This window comes from Sceloporus undulatus, chromosome 4 (genome assembly GCF_019175285.1).
Source record: "Sceloporus undulatus isolate JIND9_A2432 ecotype Alabama chromosome 4, SceUnd_v1.1, whole genome shotgun sequence".
NCBI classification, from domain to species: Eukaryota; Metazoa; Chordata; class Lepidosauria; order Squamata; family Phrynosomatidae; genus Sceloporus; species Sceloporus undulatus.
In genome coordinates, this window is record NC_056525.1 from 42,369,657 (window position 1) to 42,391,592 (window position 21,936).

Genomic DNA, 21,936 nt, shown 5'->3' on the forward strand with positions numbered 1-21,936 from the left:
CCCGACGCCCGAGCCAATATGAGGGGAGCAAGGCGGGGCAAAAGAAAAAACACTTTGGGTTTTCATTGGCTCCGCCGCGACCGTTCTCGGATATGATTGCTCGAGACGCCTGTCGATCAACGCCTCCGCCCGTTGATAGGCTGGAAGAGTAGCCAATGTGTGAGAAGGCACCGGGTTCTTCGGCGCTGAAGAGATCAGCGCGCTCAAGGGCTGGGGGCTTTCGCTTGAGTGGCTCCAGGTACCCGGATGTTTGAAAATGGCGGACGGGGGGAAGGTCGCCCTCCTCGCCTCCTTCCCTGGCAGCAGATTGGGAGCGAGAAGGGAGCGTTTGCGATCGATGATTAGCATTAACTGCTCTTCTTTTACAATCATCGTTTATTTCTATTCATTAATTGCGCCGAGGCTTTATTTGTTATTATTAATTGCGTTGTTGTTGTGTGGCTCCAAGGGTCCAAAATACACTGCAGGAATAATCCAGCTTCAGGCTCAGTGCTAAGGAATCCTGGGAACTAGCTTTGTGAGACTTTTAGTCTATCAGAGAACTCTGATGCCACAATAAACTACAGCTCCCAGGATTCCCTAGCACTGAGCCAGGGCAGTTAAAGCGGCCTGAAACTGCTCAATCGTTGATGAATTAACCTATTTGCCTTGGATCTGACATCTTGAGACCTGTTCTTCTTCCATCTTTGGTCTGAGTGCTTCAAATACTACAGAAGCCCTTAGTGTTTCTAAGGGAAACATGTCCTTTGGTCACATTGATGTCATCCAAAGGCATAAGAGACCCCTTTGACAGTCATTTGGGGAGACTCTCTTTGAGCATTCATTATAGGAATGTACACAGCCATCTGTGTTTCTCCCAGCATGCCTTGCAAAGGACTGAGGAAGAGATTTCCCCCCTCGATGTTTACATTTAGAAAAAGGCCCTGGTAAGGAGAGGTAAGTAAGTGGCCTAGCAGCTGTTTTAGCATCCTCAGCTAAATAGTTCAAAGTCTGTTAAATAATAACTTGAATAATGTTTGTTTATGGTGCCCTTTCCACCAAATGACAGTTGTCATTGCGGTTGTTACAGGTAAATGGCCGTCTTTGGACACTGCGTTATGTACAGCGCCACAGAACATGTGACTGCTGTTACGAATTACATTGTCAGGAACCATGCCCTTAGGGATTAATTACTCTCTTTCTTGGTACATTAACATGCTTCATATTCATACCTCATTGCTAATGAACCACAGAGGCACAACCCAAGAGGTACAACCGCTATCCGTATTTAGAACTGCGTTAAAAAAATACAGTAATTGGAATCGGATAGACTGTTTGAAACAATTAGATACTTATAGCCATACATTATCCCTCCTCCATAAAACTGTGTAATGTGTACAAACACAGATGTCTCACTGCATTCTGGGAGCCACCCTCACATTGTTGATTTCTGGCTGCAGGTTATGCAGACATAGTCAAGCAGTTGTTACAAAAGGACCCTGTTTATAAACTGATGACCAAGTAGCATTTGCATTGCAGCTTTGTTCACACAAATACACAACAGAATGTGAGCTGCGCTTTATATGCATTAGGAGGATAGATGGAAGGAAATACTTTCATAAAGTTAATTCCTACCCTTTGTTGTTGTTCTCAAGGATTTTAATAGAAAATTACACCTTTATAACAAAAGATAGTGAGACATATAATTTTTCAGACTTGGGGAAGCTTAGTTCCCAAATAAATGTAGTTTGGTTATGGGACTGAGAGGTATCTGTTAATTCTGCTCTCCAGTGATCACAAATATCTAATTTTACCTACAATACTCTTACTTTATCTCTTTTTCAACAGTAGATATTTTCCATGTGTTTCAGTACAATGAGCTCAGCACAGCTTCTTCAGGAAAAGAGATGATCTGTGAGCCACAATTCTTAAGAACATGTTTAAGATTATCACAGTCATGGTAGATTGGTAGACAAATTCCTGTTCTTTCAGTTTAAAATGAATTAGGGTGGTAGCACAGAAGAACGTGTTTGGGAGTCAGATGTGGGGAATTAAGGTTCGTATCCCTGTTCAACTGTGAAGTTCAAAGTGGCTTTGCATGATTTGCAGCACATGTCTGCATGTTTATTTGGAAGCAAGTTCCCCTAGGTTAAACTGAATAATAATAACATCTCAAATCCACAAGATAGCAATACCTTTATTGGGCCAACCAAAATGCACAAAATACATGTTGCAAACTTTTGGAGCTGCACTGGCTTCTGCATCAGGCAAAGGTGTTAAAAATCATATAGGAGAAAGAAAATTATGACATTGTTAAGAGTCAGAGGCCTACATTTTGTTGAGATGATGTTGTTTTCAGTCAAGAAGGCATGGAGATAGCCATGAGGTAGGCCACTTCTTCTCCTGTGGTGTTTGGCAGATTAATGGTCATAAAGCCCAGGAAATAAAATTTAAATTCCATTGCTTCCTTTGACATCAGGTTGCCTCCAGGCCACCGTCTCCTTTTATACACAGAGAACATTGAATTTCTCAAGAAGCATTAGGGAAACCTGTGGTGCTGTTTAGGCAAAACATGCCAATTTTTTTTAAACAACCTTTGTTGGAGGTAGAAACCTCAGGAGTAACGTCCCAGTCTCTTGGCTCCCTCTTAAGGATTTCCCTGCAGTGGCTAAAATGCAGTATCTTCATATCCAGGGGTAGCCATATTGGCCATAAAGTAAAATACAACACAGGATTCTCACCTTGGTATTTGTTGGGCTAATCTTCTCTGTGGGGGTCTTCTATATAGCACTTAGGATTCTTGAAAAGTAGCATGTGTATGTTTGTACTTTCAGTTGCCTTTCAGGTTACAGTGACCCCATGAATTTCATAGGGTTTTGTTAGACAAGGAATACTGAAATGCCTTCTGCTGAAATACGAGCTGAAGCACTTGACATTCCTTAGCAGTCTCCCTTCCAAGTAGTAACCAGCCCTGACCCTGCTTAGCTTCCAAGATCAGAAAGGATCTGTTATCTTGAGAATATTTAGACCTACAAAGGGGAATAAAACAAATAACTGTTCAGGAGTCTGGATATAAGAGTTGAACTGAACCCTTAATTTTCATTACAGTATTTATCTGCCCAAACAATTCCTTACATTTATGGTGATTTTTATATATTTTTGTGAAAAATAAATGTGAGAAGCAGTGACGTCCCTAGGGTTGGTGTCACCCAGTACGGTCACTCATAGTGTCACCTCCCTCATTGACCTCCTCTTCCCATTTCACACCATACAGAGTCATTAGTAATTTTTTCTGCACTAATGTTACTCACAAATCAGGGGTGGGACTGTCACCTCCATTCCAGCAGAATTATGCATGAATGTTACAGTGTGGGTCTTAAAAAACTAACCTTTCCCTAGCTGTATTTTCCCAACTGTGTTTTTGTGCTGCTAGTTTTGAATATCTATGCTGTTTAACATGCCTTATGGAATTCTTCACAGTAAGGTTTAACTTATGCATTTAACCTGACAGTGCATGTACTCCAACTCATCATGATCCAGCTATAACACCAGCTGTAACATCATCTAACCAGCTGAACCTGTTGAGGGAAGATGATGAAAGATATAATGCAACACATCTGGAAGTTGCCATGTTGGCAGAGCCATATGTTTAAAGCCATATGTTCAGGGCTGTGCCCTAAAAATCAGTCTCTATCTATCTATCTATCTATCTATCTATCTATCTATCTATCTATGCTTTTAAATATCTTAAGTACATTAAATAAACAATTGTGCTTTTTCCCCATTGTTTTCAGCCTTGTGACTACTTGCATAGTCTTCACAATGACTACTCTTTGGAAAGACATTTTGCGTAATGTCCAGCTTATTCAGTATGTGGCTCCAATTGCCGTGGATGCAGCACTCCTTGAAGGGGTTCTAATGAGAACCAAAGATGACCCAAATGCATCTGATGTAAGCTCAAAACTAAATTTTGTTCCACTAGCAAGAATAAGTCGCAATACTGTGAGGAAAGCCATGGCATAACCAGACTTCTTGGTAACCTCCTAACATTATACTACCATTGCAATAATGTATCTGCATTTATATTCTACCTTTCCAGGATATAATATGCTCCTAACAACAATAAAATCCACAGACAAAAATACCAGCATAAGAAATAATATGAAACCATGTAAAAATGAAATAAGAGCACATAAAAATATTTTAAAGGTAGTCCAATTAAACTTCCGGGGAGCCTACCCACCAAACCTGCTGTAAAATTCTCACCTCTGTCAGAACTGTATGTTTTTTTACGGAGAGTCGATCAGCTGTATTGTATTGATAGTAATGTATATATATTTTTATGCTATGTACTTAATATTGTTGAAATACGTTTTTATTGTTGAAATTTGCTGACTGCTGTAATCCCGCCTCGATCTGCAGGGAGAGACGGGAAATAGAAATAAATTATTATTATAATTATTATTACATAATTTCATTAAAACACAGTTTAAAATGCAGAGCAGCAGAGAAAAGAGATCAAGGCCAAATTCCTGTTTAAACAAAAGCATTTTTTCATGCTACTGAAAGATCAAAAACTACATGTAAAATGTGTGTTCATGTGAAACGATCTGGCAGTGCACAAGTGGTCCAGCATGGCTGTCAGTGTTTTGCAGTACTCCTTGAAATTTGTGCTTCTTTTGGTTAGTCCTGTTTCCTTTATCCTTTTCTTTGGAGCTTCTGTTATTCATGGAAACTGTTCTCCTCTAACCTACGTCAAGTTGCAAATTACTGTAGGTATAGTTCTGCTTGCTCTATATTCATCCTGTATGTGCTGATGGTTTGAATGGGCTTAAACTGAATTGTTATGAGGAGGGAATGAATGGTTGTGACATTGCTGCACTCTTATTAACAGGTGGTGAATTTTGCTCCTTTTACACTGCTCCCATCTGCAGTACCAAGTGATTTGCTTAAGCAAGCCTATTCAGTTCAACAAGACTTTAATCAGCTGGTAGATAAAGTTAGCCAAGATACAGAATTCCTAGAGCGCACTCTTGCCAGGTATGTATTTGTTTAATATAGTACTTGGAATTAAAACTTTCCGTTATTCATGGATATAATTCTTGATTGTACTAGTACTGATCTAATTCCAACTGTCAGTCTGCGTTCCTGAATATACGCTGATAAATTACACTTGATTTGTATCTGTCTAGTTGTCCATAGATGGTAGGAAAATGAACGCTGTACCTTTTATTATTATTATTATTATTTTATTATTACCTTTTACTTGCCTACTGTTATGTAAATGCACATGGGATTTCCCTCCATATTCCCTCTTGGTGTCCTCAAAAGCTGTGTGAAGTATTAATACACTGGCTGCAATCCTGCATGGCTCAGCATATTATAATAGCTATTCATGCTGGCCTACGCTAGTCTGAGCCATATAACACTACCCTTCAAGTAACTGAACAGCTTTTGAAGTCACCTGCACAGTCATTTATTGTTTCATGGGGAGCGGGCAAGATCACAGAAGCATTTGGGTACATCCCCATAACTAGACACACATTGATTACAGGAACACTGAGAATTCTGGAGGATCTTAACACTGATGTCATCATTTCATGTCTGGCTATGGGGAGATGTTTCTGTGATCCTGCCCACTTCCCATGAAGCAGGGAATGGTCATGTGAGAGGCTTCAGAACATGTTCAGTAGTCTGAGTGGGGGGGCTTAGGGCAGTTCAGAGGGGTGAACAAGTACCAACCAGAACAGCACCCCCAAAAAAGGACATATGCCCCTGTAAGGGAAGGGTAAACATGTACAGTATATTTCCCTAACACAGTACCAGCCACTATATTGTGGCTTTTGAGATTTCATGGCATTTAGACATGCAAAAGGTGATTTTTCCCCTTTTGTTGCTGAATCTGGGTGCTAGGCAAACCCCCATCTGTAGACTTTCTGACTGTCATACAGCTGTTAAAAGCACATGATATCTTTAAGGAAAAATGTAGCACTAAAGGTATTTTTCTATTTACCATAGTACAGGTAAGATGTAATTAACTTGGGTATTTGTACTCCATAACATCTGACTCAGGGTGGGTAGATCATTTCTTGGATACCTAAAATGATGTGAAGTATATTGTGGATATAGTAAAGTCCTTAGGAATGCTGCAAATACTTTGTGTAAATATAAAGGGGAATTGTTCTGCTTAATGTTAAATACCTTAAATTAACAATACTTGCCTAAAGAAAATACTGTGTGGCCAGAACAAAAACTTAGATAAACTGCTTATTTTATTACAGTATTTGTGTCCAGTTTCAATAAGAATGTTGCTCTTCATTGAGAATCGCTGCCTGTACTGTTGTCATTACTGCTGTTAACTACAAATGGGACTGTTGAATTGACATACTCAAATCCAATAAACTGGATACAACACTGGCAACATTTTCTAACATTTATTGTATTTCTAACACACTGGGATGATACTTTATAAGAGACTGTTGAAAGATACATTATTCCTGTTTTTCTAGTGCAGAGACGATATACTCAAATGCCCGTTTTGTATCTTCTCTTGACGTAGTATCATATCATTTTTACAAACAAAGAACGAGCTTTATAGTTTTACGAATATTATTCCTTTTAGGAAGTAATTATTTACATAAATGGTAAAATCTTCTCCAGGAAATTCAAAGTGTATCATATAGTTATTTGGTATAGCCTTATTGCAGTTTCTTACACATAAAGTATCTAAAGTTATCTTGTCTAAAACTCTGAAAGTCAAACAGGCTGCTTCTTGCCTTGTACTTATTAGTCTCTTTTTCCCTTCAGTATAATCATATACATATCTATTCACAAGTTTTATTGAGCTTACTTCAAGTAAGTACTTTCAAGTAGCTTCAAGTGTGGGATTTAGAATTACCTTGTATAGTCCTGGACTGAGTCTCAGATTTATGTGGAAATACGTTCTGTTGATTTCATAGAACAAGTAGTTTTTACACAAAGGCCAGAATCCACTTGGTCTTAAGCTGATAAACATCAGGGTTTGCATTTTTGAATTTATATATTTTTAAAATATTTCCAAGCTGTGGATAGTCGAATCTGTGGATATGGAGGGGCAGCTGCCTGGTGCCACACTTTTCTCTAGGTTGCACAACAACAGCCAGATGACTCTGGGCACAGTTTCTCCCCTGCCCCAACCCAACAGTCAGTAATTGGCAAGGAGGTGCCAAGACAGCTGCATCACCTACTCTCTCAGGCCTTTTGGGTTGCCCCTTCATGGACCTCTGCCAGAATTAATGAAGAGTTTAACCAGTACTGTATGTTTAAGCACTGAATATTGGACTATGTCATTATTAGTGAGGTCACAGCATTGGTGTTTGGCAAGAAGTACTATTTTAATAAGTTTTAGGTAAAATATAATTTTGATAACTACTTTGCTTTGTCGCTGCAAAAGCGAATGCTATCTGACATATGTAATCTTTGTTTCTCTCTTATTCTTCCTAGCACACTCAAAGTGGATGAATTTACTGCTCAGCTTTTTAACATTTACAAGCAAGTTTTGAAAGAAGGAGTGACTCAGGTATCCTGTGAGAGGGCCTCTTACTAAATAGTGAAGGGAATTTGCATTATTCTGTAATTTACAAGCACTCTCTCCTGTATTGATATATAAATTGTTAATAGGTATTAGAGTTGTAAAATTTCTTGAAATGTTGAAGACATAGAAAAGATTAGCACTCTTTAGAAATTAAAAGTCTTTTTTTTTTTTTACTTTAGGAATATGAAATGGTATATATAACTTGTTTGTGCATAAAATTAACATCTTTGATATATTAAAAGTAGTACAGGTCATTAGGAAAACAATTACAAAATGAGTTTACTTTTTAAATATTTTTTTCATACAAATAATGCTAACAAGTCCTGAATTGTAAGGAATACCAATTTTTGAATAAAAACAGAAGAAACCATCAACACTAGTAAAACAAATAAAATTATTTTATCTCCACTACTTCCCTATAGTATCAGGCAGACATAATGTACTTATGTCTTAGTAGTTAGAACTGAAAACCAAGAACATGAAATGTATGTCAACATGACCATTGCTACTGCAGCTGGGGTATCTAGAGGGAAGCATTCACTGTTTAGTCATTGAGTGGAGGAGCCATTCAGAAAGTGGTGCATCTAAGTGTAGCCCCTAATTGCTTTACCTGGGACAGACCTTATCCACCACCCTCTGCTTGGTATGCCACCGAAAAGCTCTATTTATTATTTCCAAAACAATTCATCGTGTTGGTAAACAAATAGACTTGATTTGTTGTCTACTGAGTTATTGTTGTTAATTGCCATCAAACCAACTTTGATTTATGGTGACCGTGCTGATAAGAGATCTCCAAGTCACCATGTTATTAACAGCCCTTCTCAGGTCTTGCAACTCACAATGAATTAGAGAATATCTCTTTTTAGAATGATGGCTGCTACCCCTTATGCCGTCTTTTTCTCATCTTCAGACAGTGTTTTTAGGAATCAATCGCTCTGATTACATGTTTGACTGTGGTACAGGTGGCTTTCCGGCTTTAAAGCAAGTTGAAATAAACACAATTGCTGCCAGCTTTGGAGGTCTCACATCTCGAACGACTGCAGTACATCGGTAAGGCTACCACCTTTATCTGTTATCTGTGGCATTCCAGAATCTACAGTCAAGTATAAAAGATATGTCTTTCATAATGTCATACAAATATGAATTGTGGCTTTTATTGCAAAACGCACAAGAGTAGTAATTTGTTCCCACTTGTGCTTACTTTCCAGGCAAAAGCTTATGTGAATCATTATTTACAATATGCTTTTGGGTTGGTTCTTCAGTCTCTATAACCTGTGTATATTCCTTCTAATCACAGGCACGTGTTGAATGTTTTGGGAAAGACAAAGGAAGCCTCAAAATTACTGTCTAATAATCCATCCAAAGGGATTGCCATAGGAATTGCAAAAGCTTGGGAACTCTATGGCTCAGATAGGTAAATGAGGAGAACTACCAGAAAATTTACACAGCTGTATGTGTTCTTATCAACATGAAAGTTGCTCCTGAGCATTTATTTATCTAATGTAAACTTCTAGATGAATTAATAAAGAATACATCAGTGCTATTTTCTCTTTATTGTATTTTCTTTCTCATTTAAATTTAACTGTCTTAATTGTGTCTGCATTTCTGTATTTCTGTTGTTACACATTATCCAGAGACAGAGGTCAGCTTTTTGAGACTTACAGAATAATGAGGGAAGCAGAAGATAAGAATAGGTAAATCCAGGAAAAGAATACATGTAGAATGAATATCTGTAGAAACTAGGAGGTAAAAATACGGTATATTTTGTGCTCTTTAATAAACTTCCACTCTGTAAAATCTTTTATGGCAAGAAAGATAGAGACAATAATACTTTTTTAAAGCACAAGTTGGAATGCATTTATTACTAGGATTGGATCTGTAGAGCATATGGAACTGGATGTATTTACTATGGTTTGAGTTAACTGGTCCCCTCGCAGAATATGTTTTGTAATTTTCAGTTAGCATACTAAAATATATTGTATACAATAACGATAAAATATGACATACAAATACTCAAAAACAAACAAAACTTTTATTCAAGACACGCTTCAGTAGTGATAGTGTACTATTTCTACTTGCATAGATTTATTCCAGTAAGAAATGTTTTCCAACTTTCTTGAAATCAGAAAGCTATCTTGATTTTTCTTTCCCACATTTGCTACGCATAATAATTTCTAAAGTGGTTAGTAGTATGCAGTCTTATCATGAATTTTTATATAACCAAAGGTCTTTAATTAGTTCACAAAATAGTGGTTAAAACTACATCTACATCTAATTATTAGAATCAACTGGAATAGACCCATTTAATCATTGGAACTTATGTAAGTGTTGATGTATCATATATCTATTAATTCAATGATCTGCTCTAACAATTAGATTTAGCTCATGAAATATAAGAATACAACATAATATAACTTTATAAACTAGGAAAGCTGTAGAAGAAAGACTTCAGTAAAAGATGCAATAGCACTGTAACAGTATTGCAAAGAATCACTAGTGTGGTTTCACTATACTACAGACCTCTTTAATGCTCAGAACAAGGGAATGTGTAGTGCACATCACCAGAAGTGGGGGCTGTACAGTGTGACTGAGCTCCTGATTGCATGTTCACAAAGATAGATTCAGTAATGTCCTAACAGGGCTTAAGTGTTGATTGCTTCAGTTGTTTCCAGAATATTTTCCTCTATTTTGAGGAAAGACAATTGATGCATATGTAAGTTTATTCCATGGTATACAAAAGTTTTAAGTTGTCCTTAAAATCCATAGTTCTTATTACAGTGGTACCCCGGGATACGAATTGATCGCGTTACGAAATTTCCGGGATACGAAAAAGTTAGATTGGAAAAAACTGTTCCGGGATACGATGTTTTTTTCGGGTTACGAAATTTATTTCGGCGCGAAATTCAAACGCAAAGCGCGGCTAGCGGCTTTCCAGCGCTAACGGAAAGCCTTTTCGGGTTGCGAAATGTATCGGGTTACGAACGGAGCGGCGAAACGAATTAATTTCGTAACCCGAGGTAGCACTGTATATTACTACGAGATTCGTAGTTCTCAAGCTGGTTTAAAGAGCTATCCTTACAGAGCTTTTAGTCAAATAATATAGTGAAAAGCCTTATGGCTTAGGTCCAGATTACCTGAAAGCCTCTATCACCCCATATGAGCATGTTTAAATCTCACAGTCTTTGGGCAGGGGGCTTTCCATTCCACCATCTTCCCAGATTTGTTAGGTGTAGACATGGGAGAGAGCCTTCCCAGTGGCTCCTCCTAGGCTTTGGAACTCCCTCTCTGCTTTCCTTTCACCAGCAGACAAAGATCTTCTTGTTTAAACAGGCCTTCAGCCTTGGCTGACCAGAGTAGAGTGATGTGCAGTTGAGTGTTCTGTTTTTAAAACTTTATGCAAATTTGAAGTATTTTAATTGTTTTAATTTTTAATGGTTTAAAAGCAGTGTTTTAATTGTGTAATTGTACAAAAAGTTTTTCTACTTTATATTGTTTTAGATGCTATTGTTTTAATTTATATTTGAGTCCTATTCTGGAGAAAAGCAAAATAAAATCAAATAAATAAATACTTGGACATTCTGATGCCCCTTTGGCTATGTTCCTTATAAACTTAAGATTGCATTATCAGGCACTAATTTGGAAATAATAGCAAGTTTTAAACTGAAATGTATTTTAACACAAGGAAGCTGCTAGAATTCCCATGCTGATACATGTTTTATTTTTGTTTCAGAGCAGTAGTAATGTTCCTGATTGAGGAGACTCAGAGAAATATTTTTGATCAACGCTGTATAGAAAATGAACTTTGGATGAGGTAATTGTCTCTGCAGCTATGGATAACTTTCAGAGATAGCATATGTTACAGCATAAAAAAGAAAGGAAGGAGGAAAGCAGCCCCTTTAAAGACTGATTTATTTCAGCATGAGCTTTCGTGGATTTCAGAGGGACTGATGAATTTCATGTAAGCTCCTGCTGAAATAAATCACTTAGTCTTAAAGTGTGCTACTTAAATTACTTCTTCCTTTTTTCTTTTTTAAGCATATAATACTGAGAGACCTACTTTCTCCAATACTGGATATATAACTGAACCATCAATAGTCTTGTCTTCATGATGATATAATCTAAAGCCCCTTTTAAAACTACCCAATTTGATGACCATCGCGAACTATTGTATTCCACCATGCAAAGTAGTAACGTAGTCCTTTTATCTGTCCTGAATCTCTCACCATTCTGGTGCATTAAATGACTGTGAACTTTGTTACTGTGAGAGTGGGTGTAAAACCTTTTACTACCCACTTCCTTCACACCATGTTTAATGTTATACTGCTGTATCTCACAATCTTTGGGCAGGGGGCTTTCTGATACAAGCTGAGCACTGATTTGGGTTAAAATCTACTAAATTTAAGTCCCAAAAATATAATTTATGGTTTATACAAAATGCAATTTAAAAAAAAAGAAATCTCTGTGTTATATAAAATGTGTATGTGTATGTTACTAAGAGCCTAGCAACAGCCTAATTCAAAGCAGACACTTAGTCAGTTCTTTTGACGTTGTTTGGTAACACTTGTAATCTTATTTAAAACATTCCTATCACATCTTTCAGTAGAAAACAGTCAAGGGTTCAAATCCAGTGTTTAGTCCCCTTTGTAATAGACCCATTGAATCAGTGGAAGTCACATGAATTACAAAGTTCCTATTGATACAATGGGTGTATTGTAATTGATACTACATTATATTATAAAATTTAATAAAACTGAACTTAATGAAATATCAATAAAATAGTGAAAACAAAAATTAAGTAAGTCATCTAAATATACTCTTCATATGGCACCTAAAAGCTAGACGACTCAGCTCCCAACGTGCATGTTTGAGAGAAAGTTCAGAACTCAGGCACCATTAAAAAGGAGTAATCTCTTATCAATCAAATCTATAAAAGGTGAAAGAACCATTGGAAGTCCTTTGTTAAAAATAATGGAGAAACAGTAGTGCCAAACTATGTAGGGATTTATAGATTAAATCAAGTACAGTACCTTGAATTGTACCTGGAACGAGTTGGAATCCATCTTTTTATTCTTGTTAATGTGTGCCAAATACATGCTGCATTTTGAACAAGCTGAGGTATACCGAGTATCTTCAAGGACAGTCCCACATATAACAGAAATCTGGTTTAAAGTGCAGTGACTTTTGTCTGCCATTTCTTAAAGGAATATTCGAGTTATTCGAAGAAGTTTTAAAGATGTATTTGAAAAAGCATCTCTGAACAGTGACAGGAGATTGCACATGTAAGTATTCTCCAGACTTTTGCTAGTGAATTTAATTAAATGCACCAGTCATAGTTTAATGGATGGATCACCTGTGTGAAGCTTTAAGGATGGTTTCATATTTGTGCCATTTTTAGTGTTGGCATCTGTTTCAATACTAACAACAGGCTGAGGAATTAGCAGATGCTTGAGCATGTTCGTTTGTCCACCTTAATACTGTAAGTCAACCTCATGTATAAGTCAAGGCCAGATTTTATGGCCAAAATTATGGATTTTGATATGACCTGTGGATAAGTCGAGGGCAAAACTTAGGAGCATCTAACAAAGGATGTAAAAAACAAAGCAAAGGAGAACAATGCCAAAGAACAATTCCAGCAGGCATAACTGTTCATGCTTATACTAAAGGCTAGATGGATGAGATAACAGAGCGGAGTCAGTGCTTCCAACACAGATTACACTTTTGCCTTTCACCAGGGGATGGTTCCTTTTTAAAAAATAAGAGTTAAAGTACAGTACTTACACTGACCAATGGGTAAGTTGACTCAAGTTTTTGGGGTCAGTTTTTTAACCTTAATTTCTAGACTTATGCATGAGTATATACAGTATGTATTAAACTGTTCATTGATTATGTGGCATATTTATGATGAAATGTATGTTTCCTTGTGATTTAAAACAGTTGCATTTAGCCTGTCAAGACATAAATGAAGCTTCTTGTTTTGAAGTTTTAATACCACCATTACATTTTAATTCCTAAATTTCCAGTTGTGCATTTTTGCACTGAACTGAGATCATGGGATGCTTCATAAACTTTACGGACTTTACCAACCTCACTGAAGAATGAGTGAAAGAAGTTAGTATATGTATCCATAATCTGGAGTTTGGTCCAATTGTTTATTTCAATCCATTAGGTAATAATCTCTATATAGATTTATGTAGTTTTTAGAAAACAGTAACTTGCAGAATCAAAGAAGAATCAAAGACAGTAGGGAGATTTGGGCTCAGTTTAAGAAGCGGGAGAGCAACTGATAAAGAGTTTTGTTAGGCAAACACCTTCTTCATACAGTCGGAGAAGAGACTGTACACATCGACAGCATTGGATGGTTAACAAAGCCCCAATAGATTACTTAACAGGCAACAGAAGATGGAGAAGTTCCATTCTTGCAGCAAAAATGAGACCAGGCGCAGACACACGAACTCCTAATATCCAAAATTAGAGTAAAACTGAAGAAGAACACCAATTCAATCGCCATTCAAAAATATGCTCTGAAGAACATTCCAACAGAATTTAAAGAGAGTGTGAAAAACAGATTTCACACTATTAAGCCTAGTTGATCGGGAACCAGAAGAGCTATGAGCAGAGGTCAAGGAAACAGTAAAAGAAGAATTCAGAAAGGTGATATCTGTGGCCAAAAAGAAGAAGAAACAATAGATGAGAGATGAAACGCTTCAAGCGGTTAAATAAAGATGATAAGTAAAAAAAAAAAGTAAATAGGCAAAAGGGTCAAGCAAGGCTGCCCTATCACCACATATGGCTGTAAGAGGTGTACAGTGAAGAAAGCTGATAGAAAACCACTCATTTGAGATGTGGTGATGGAGAAGAGTGCTGAAAATACTAAGGATGGCCAAGAAGACAAACAAATGGGTTCTAGAACAGATCAGGCCTGAACTCTCCCTGGATGTCAAGACGACAAAGCTGAGGCTGTTGTACTTTGGCCACATTATAAGGAAAAATGAATCACTAAAAAAGATAATGAGGCTAGGAAAGGTAGACAGCAGTAGAAAGAGAGGAAGACCTCTCCATTAATTGAGGCCAGTTAACAACATTTATATGTTGTAGTCCCTTCTAATAACATTTCAGAAATGCTTCTCAATGCTCTGATAAGTTCAGAAACACATTATAATATCTGCAGAACACACTATATTTTTAATACTAACTGTTTAGAGTGAATTGTGTGGGGAAAATTTCATGAAAGTAGTAGAAAGATGGGTTACTTTTTTGTATTCTTTATTCCAGAGATGGAGAAGAGGTTGCAGTGGTATACTATAGAGAAGGTTACGTTCCAAAGAATTATAATAAACAGGTTAGTACTACTGTATATATAGGGAAAAGTTTATTTCCAAACCTTTACAGTAATGCTGACTTGTAACAGGGGGGCTGATGTCTTCTAACTATTGCTTCAGTGCATATTCTGGAAAATATCCACAGAATTTGATGTGTTCCTTTCTGCTCTGAGGTGCAGTGACATACATGTCTGCACTCAAGCATGCTTAACTTATAGCATAAAATTCCACTCTTCCAAGTGATCATGAAGTGGTATGTTCAGCTAGGGGTTTTAGCCTCTCTATTCTGGTTTTATATACATTTCATGGGTTAGTGATTAGAAAGGAGGGAGGCTTTGTCCCACTGCCAGTGAAGAACTGAAAAGCTATTCTATGAGATGACACTTTGGATTGTAGCCAGTGCCACTTTCACACTTGTATATTGCTTTGTCACCACTTAGACTGAGGTTTTTTTTCTTCATCATAAAGAATTGGGAGGCCCGGTTGTTGCTGGAAAAGTCTAGAGCAGTGAAGTGCCCAGATATTGCCACACAGCTTGTTGGGACCAAAAAAGTTCAGCAGGAGCTGAGTCGACCAGGAATGCTAGAAAGATTTCTGCCAAATGAACCAGAAGCAGTTGGTCGATTAAGAGCAACGTTCACAGGGCTGTACTCTCTAGAGATGGTAAGTAGCAGTTACTTACAGTAGCACAGTGGTTCCCAAACTTTAGTGATTCAGATGTTTTGGATTTCAGCTCCCAGAATTCCTGATTATTGGCTTAACTGGCTAGGGCTTCTGGAGTTGAAGTCAACACCTGGAGGACCAAAGTTTGAGTAGCAGTTATCACGGGAAATACATAGCCTTGCATTTGATATTATATTGTTGTTGTGTGCCTTCAAGTCATCTCTGATTTATGGCAACCTGAACAAATCTATCATGGGGATTTCTTGGAAAGATTTGTTTAGAGGAGTTTTGCCATTGCCTTTTCCTGGAGCTGAGAGCATGTGACTTTCCCAAGACCATCTGGTGGGTTTCATGGCCAGTCGGAATCAAATCCTGGTCTCCAGAGTCATTGTCAAATACTCAGACCACTACACCACTCTGGCTCCTTGATTTATATCAAGATGGAATAAAGTAAAAGATCAGAGGGCATGCATTGTACAACTTACTATGTTAATAAAGTATCTTCCTCTGCATGTTGAAAGATGATTATGTTTTGAATTTTTTAAACTTCATTACTTAAACTTAGATTGCCAACCTGTTTTACTGTTTTAATATACTCTACATGCTTTTTAAAAGTTTCAGTTATTGTTTTAAAACATTGCATTGAATGAATATAACAATAAGCTCCTCCCTGTTCCCCCCCCCCCCCCCCCCCCCCAATTAATACAAGAACCAAGAAATGGGGTTGGGGAATGGCATGGAATTGGCTTAGTGCAGACCTCCTAGTATCATATAAATTATAGCATCCTGAATCATTTTTATTATGTCGAAGAAGCCAAATTTGCCAGTTTGGTATGACTAATGTTACAAATGAGATACCATTTCCTCTCTTTCATCCTGCAGGATGAAGAAGGTGATAAGATGGTTGCTATGGCTATTGCTGACCCAGATCGGTTTGTGTTAAAACCACAACGGGAGGGAGGAGGTAACTGATTTTCTTTATATAGCATGAACTCAAAGGGATCAAGGCTGTTGACAAGAACACAGAGATTTTAAACCATGTTCATTATTCTAGAAAAAATGTAATTTGCTTTTTAGAAATAACCTTCCTGCATAACCGAATATCACAAACAAAGTTTATATTTACCATGAGAAGGTGTATATTATTTGGCTGATATATAAAATATTGTGGATATCAACAGTGGTGTAAATCCCACTATTCAATTACTCTAGTAGTTGAATATTTCAACTTGGAACAGAAATACAGAATTGGGCCAAATATGATCATAGAACCATAGCTAAGAAATACCTGAACAGGAGGATCGTTGCTGAGAAAGAACATGGAATGAGAAGCCTAATCTGATGCCTCTTCTCATAGAAAAATGATATCTGAATCATCAGAGCAAGTAGCTTGTTGACCGCTTACAGTGGTCAGCAATTCCCTTTCCTTTATATCCTGTACTTTCTGGGTTTGGCTTCAGAGGTCTAACATACAACGTTATTCATCAACTGCTTTGACTTGAGTTCAAAGACATAGCTGTGTTAATCTGGATCAGAATGCAAAGGGATCTCGTAGCACCTCTGAGACTAAGAGGAAGAGGTTGGTACCATAAATTTTCATAAACTTAAGTGTGATGAAGTAGATTTAACTGTAAAAAAGCTTATGCTACCAAGTTCTGTCAGTTATGCCCTGTACGGACCAGTCTGACAGGCCGCCCTAGGGGCGGAGTCGGGGCATCACATCCGCATGATGCATGCCCCAACTCCACCCCCCAGGGTGCCTTGATGCTGCGTGCCATTCCACACAGCGTGCAGTGTCATGGCACTCCTCTGGCGCTGTGTCCATACAACGCAGTGCCAAAGGAGTGCCATGTAGCTGTGGTGCCGCAGCTATGGCGCTCTTTCCAGGGCGCACAAAGGAACTGGAAAGGCCGGATCAGTTGCCGCAACTCTGATCCGCCCCAGCTAGGAAAGCAGCAGCTGGAGGCTGTCCCTTAGAGGCTGTATTTACAGCCCCTTAGTCCCAAAGATGCTACAAGATCTCTTTGCTTTGACTTGAGATGGACTTATGGAAACTGCTGCTGTGTTAACAGGGAACAATCTCTATGGTGATGATCTGAAGCAAGCTTTGGAGAAAATTAAAGACAGTCCTGAGAGGACCTCCTACATTCTCATGGACAAAATAAAACCCCTTCCAACACTGAATTACTTATTGAGGGCTCACAGTCCATTGAAAATATCAGAATGTGTGTCTGAATTAGGAATTTTTGGAGTTTACATCAGGTAAGAAATTGGTTTTATTTGCTGGACTTTTCTAATGGGGGGGGTCTCTCGTGTTCCTTGCAGCTGCAAACAAGTCTACATAGGGACCACCAAACACAATGTTCAAACACGAATCAACGAACACGAGAGACACTGCAGACTGGGTCATTCAACAGTGGCAAAATCAGTAAGGCACAACAGGAAAACTGGAGTAACGATTATATCCTTTTTTTGTTAATGAATACTGTAAAAGCCTTTAATGCTAGTACCTGTTGCTGCACAACTCTTAAGCCAAGGTACACCTATAAGGATTGGTGAAATGAGGTTACTGTCCCCAGGACAGGTTACCTAGGTGTAGCTCTCAAATGAAAGAATAAGAGGAGCGTATCTGATTACATTATTAAAGTAATGATCATAGTTCTTTTTTGCGTTTTTCTCTTGCAGACATGGTCAGGACCTTGTGATGAACCAGCATGTTGGCCATCTCTTGCGAACAAAAGCAGTAGAACATGCAGATGGTGGAGTAGCAGCTGGAGTAGCTGTTCTAGATACTCCCTATGTGATATGAAATCAGTACCTCAGTAACATCTCCACTGCACTTGGAAATGGATTTTCCCCCTTTTAGGCCTTGATTGCCAAAGGGCAGTGAAGATGAGATTTATACCGGAAGCTCTCCTCTTACATGTAATCCTCAAATACAAATCAGCAGAGTTGCACTGATATTTTTTTTAGTAACTGCACCTTCCTGATCTCAGAGAAAATATATTGAATTACAGTAGATCTTCATTGATATCCTCTTTCTGTTTGAAGCACCTTTGTTAAACATGCCTCTTCTGGATCTTGTGCCCTTTTATTGTGCCGTCATCACAGACAACCTGCTGATGCTCTGATAAAACATTTCCTACAGTATCATAGGACTGCAGATACATCATCAAGTGCTTTGTACCACAAGACTGTATTATTGTGTGAACTTGTTTTTTTACATTTTCAAGGTGTATTTGCATCCTGCTGCAAAGAGGCTGGAAGAGAACTTGTTCTAGACTTCCATGTTTTGCTGCACATCCTGTTTATGTACTTGTCTACAGGGACACAACACTATAAAGTTACTGTGCAGGGTACTTCTTTTAAAGGAAACTTATAGCCACATATATCCTAGTATATGATAAAGGAACACTATTACTTCACCTTTAACTTGAAGTGATTGAAACTAGACTGTTTTGTGCTATGGTACATTTGATTAATATCTGAAAGTGAACAGCTTCACAGCTTCACCACTGAAGAAAGAAACTAAGTGTGCTCATGTTTCAAGAAAACTTTTCAACATGCATATATAGAACAACCCAAATCAATATTGATGTCAAACACACTGTAACAGCAGATGATGGCATTTGATTTGTTTAGCTGACTTTTAAGATAAGAGTGCAGTCATTTCCAGCACTAAGCCATGTGTCATTTTAAGAATAGGCAAGTTGTTTTTCAAATTGTTTTTGGAACAGCAGCTTGCCATGTTGTAATCACACTGATTTAAAAAGATAAAATTCATTTATCTTTGTTGGCTCCAATTTTTTTTTAAAAAAAATCAGTCTGTCTCTACACACTGGTGTTTTTCTTGAGCATGGCCTTTGTAGTAAAAATAACAGGATGCTGTACATTGAATGCATGCTTTTAGAGGAGAGATTTAGAAAAGCAACTTGACTTAATTATGAGCACAGTATTAAGGACCAAAATGGTGTACCAGAGCATCTTTATTCAAATAGCCTAAATGAATTTTCTAAATAAATACCATTATAAATACTGAAAACTTTTTTAAAAAACTTGGTGCTTATTATTTTTACTTCTTTGCCTGGACAACTGCAGTAACAGGCTGCAAAATTTTGATTGATCTAAAGTTGTGTAGAAACAAGATGTAATGTTCAACATATATATTAGTATGTATTCTAAGTCTTGTACAGTTTACACAACCTGCAGAGATGACTTTACAGCATGATTTGATATGTAACAATTTGTTTTCTCCCATGCATCTGTACATTGTATGTCCACCAGATGGCCTTAGCTATCTAATTAGCTATCTAAACCTCATGAGACACTGAAGCAGAATTCTAAAGGTAAAGTTTTAATCATGACCATGAAAAATGGTTAAGAAACTAGACATTTGAAAGTTTAATTTGACAGAAATTTGTCCAAGAATGATCCTATCTCCCCTTAAGAGTTTTTCAGTACTAGTGTATAGGAGGAGTCAACATACTTTCCTTTAACATCCATTTATGTATTTAGCCATTTATTCATTTAGTACAGGTTTCAATTGCATGGCAATTCTAGCCATAGTGTGCATGAGTGAAGATGTTTAGCACAGCTTTGTGGGCAAATGAAAAATCTGAACCTTTATTGTCTAGTAATCATTATACCTAGTCCTGAATTTGAATAAGGACTCCACATCTTACTGGGAAATCATCCAATTCAATTGTTTGGCCTAAATATACACTATTAGGATAGATCAAATGCTGTGTGGCAAATCAACTCTTCTGTAAAAAAAAAAAACCCAGTTTCAAAAGGATTAATAAATGGGCTTAGTCCACTAGCTGTTATCTCCCCTTATGACACAGACAGTAAAAGAGGCAGGTGCTATAAGATACTATCCAAAGAATATGCATTTGAAAATGAAAATTCAGCCAACTGTTATTGTTTTATAGGTTTTATTTCTTTGATTTGCTTCAATTAAAAACAGATTTCTATCCATTTCTGAACCAATATGATGTCAGACCAAGATTAAAAATAGGATTTCCTGTTAACAGCACATAGCAAGCCACTGGCCTACATTTAATGCTGTAGGACATTAGGTTAAATATACACCAATGTTGCAGACCTCACACAAGTGCATTTCAAATACTAACAGGTAGGAAATGGGAGATGTATAGTCATGAGACAATGTCTTCAGCATTCTCAGTTTACAGTTAAATGGGCAAAACACCAATGCCAAATGCAATATTCATTTTTTAAAAATTGTTGGTAATGATAATTAAAAGATAAAAAGCTATTTCTGATACAAAAAAATTACAGAGAAGAGGCATCTTCAGGCTAGTAGCACTGAAATACGTGCTACAATTGCATAACTTAACAAACTACTTAGAACAAGAAGCCTGTTCCTGTCATTCATGTTTATTTGGTTGTGGGATCCACCATTACATACATTATGTCCACCTATATCTGATCTGATAATTTTTATTATTTACTGCTGCAATGAACAACAATGCACTAAAGCAGTCTAGTTCATTAACCTTCACAATGATTTAGTGGGTTATGAAGAATGAATATACACTCAGCCCTCCCCATTCACGGACAGCAAGCAGGGAAGGACAAACATGCGTGCGCAGGAGCATGCCATCATTGTAACCAGTGGGGACTCAAATATTTGCATTTTTCCGATTTGTGGTGGGGTCCAGAACGTGTCCCCTGCGAATTGGGAGGGACGCCTGTATAGTCATTGGACTGCGAGAAAGGACACCTCAGCGGAGTAGTCTATATGCCATTGACACCTTTTCCCCTCCATAAGAACCACAGTTCATTTTTTGTCACACACATATTCCATGATCACATGGAGGACGTAACCTAATATAAACTGAAAAGTGATTTTTATTATTGAAGCCACACTTTTTCTGGCCGCCACAGCCTCAGGTGGGAAACAGAACATTCATGTATCCCCTTTTTTATATGACTAAGATAGTTACATAAAGAAGTCAGTAACTTAATTGCTGGATGCCACTTTCCTTTATTATCTATAGCATTCAGTTTTCAACCAACACAAATAAAAAGACCTCATCTCTATTTTTAACATATTGGCATTGCACTAAACCACCAGAGTAAATTAAAAACCTCTCTCTGGACCAGTTTTTCCTCTAGAGAATAGCACATGTGAAAATTCAGCTTTCAATCATGTATAGATACAAAGACATGTTAATAAAGCTGAATCACATGGATATGTGGGGAAATTATCCCCACTAACAGCTATTTCAGCCTAACATACAGTGGAGATAACACACGGAAAAGTAACTTTACACAACTGCATACTGTAATTGGCCATTTCCCCCAAACACTTCCCCATTTCTCATGACGTGAAGCCCAAATATTATGCAGACTTTAAAAAAAAATATAAACTATGATGAA

The 21,936-nt window shown here is 37.5% G+C and overlaps 1 protein-coding gene across 5 annotated transcripts; it reads left to right on the forward strand.

The window, feature by feature from the left end:
- Window positions 1-168: 168 nt before the first annotated feature.
- Window positions 169-19,576, forward strand: GSS (glutathione synthetase). 5 transcript variants are annotated; one of them, XM_042465774.1, is made up of 15 exons: window positions 494-889; window positions 930-936; window positions 3,774-3,930; window positions 4,874-5,019; window positions 7,462-7,537; window positions 8,463-8,602; window positions 8,850-8,966; window positions 9,187-9,246; window positions 11,283-11,363; window positions 12,754-12,831; window positions 14,825-14,891; window positions 15,340-15,534; window positions 16,417-16,498; window positions 17,607-17,796; window positions 18,220-19,576. In XM_042465774.1, exons 3-15 carry the CDS (start codon window positions 3,802-3,804, stop codon window positions 18,341-18,343), a joined length of 1,485 nt encoding a protein of 494 aa, XP_042321708.1. In that variant the 5' UTR covers window positions 494-889; window positions 930-936; window positions 3,774-3,801; the 3' UTR covers window positions 18,344-19,576. The 5 variants fall into 5 exon arrangements, with proteins under 5 accessions (XP_042321709.1, XP_042321708.1, XP_042321711.1 ...); XM_042465775.1 differs by lacking the exons at window positions 494-889; window positions 930-936 and adding an exon at window positions 169-238; XM_042465777.1 differs by lacking the exons at window positions 494-889; window positions 930-936 and adding an exon at window positions 1,284-1,893.
- Window positions 19,577-21,936: the final 2,360 nt, after the last annotated feature.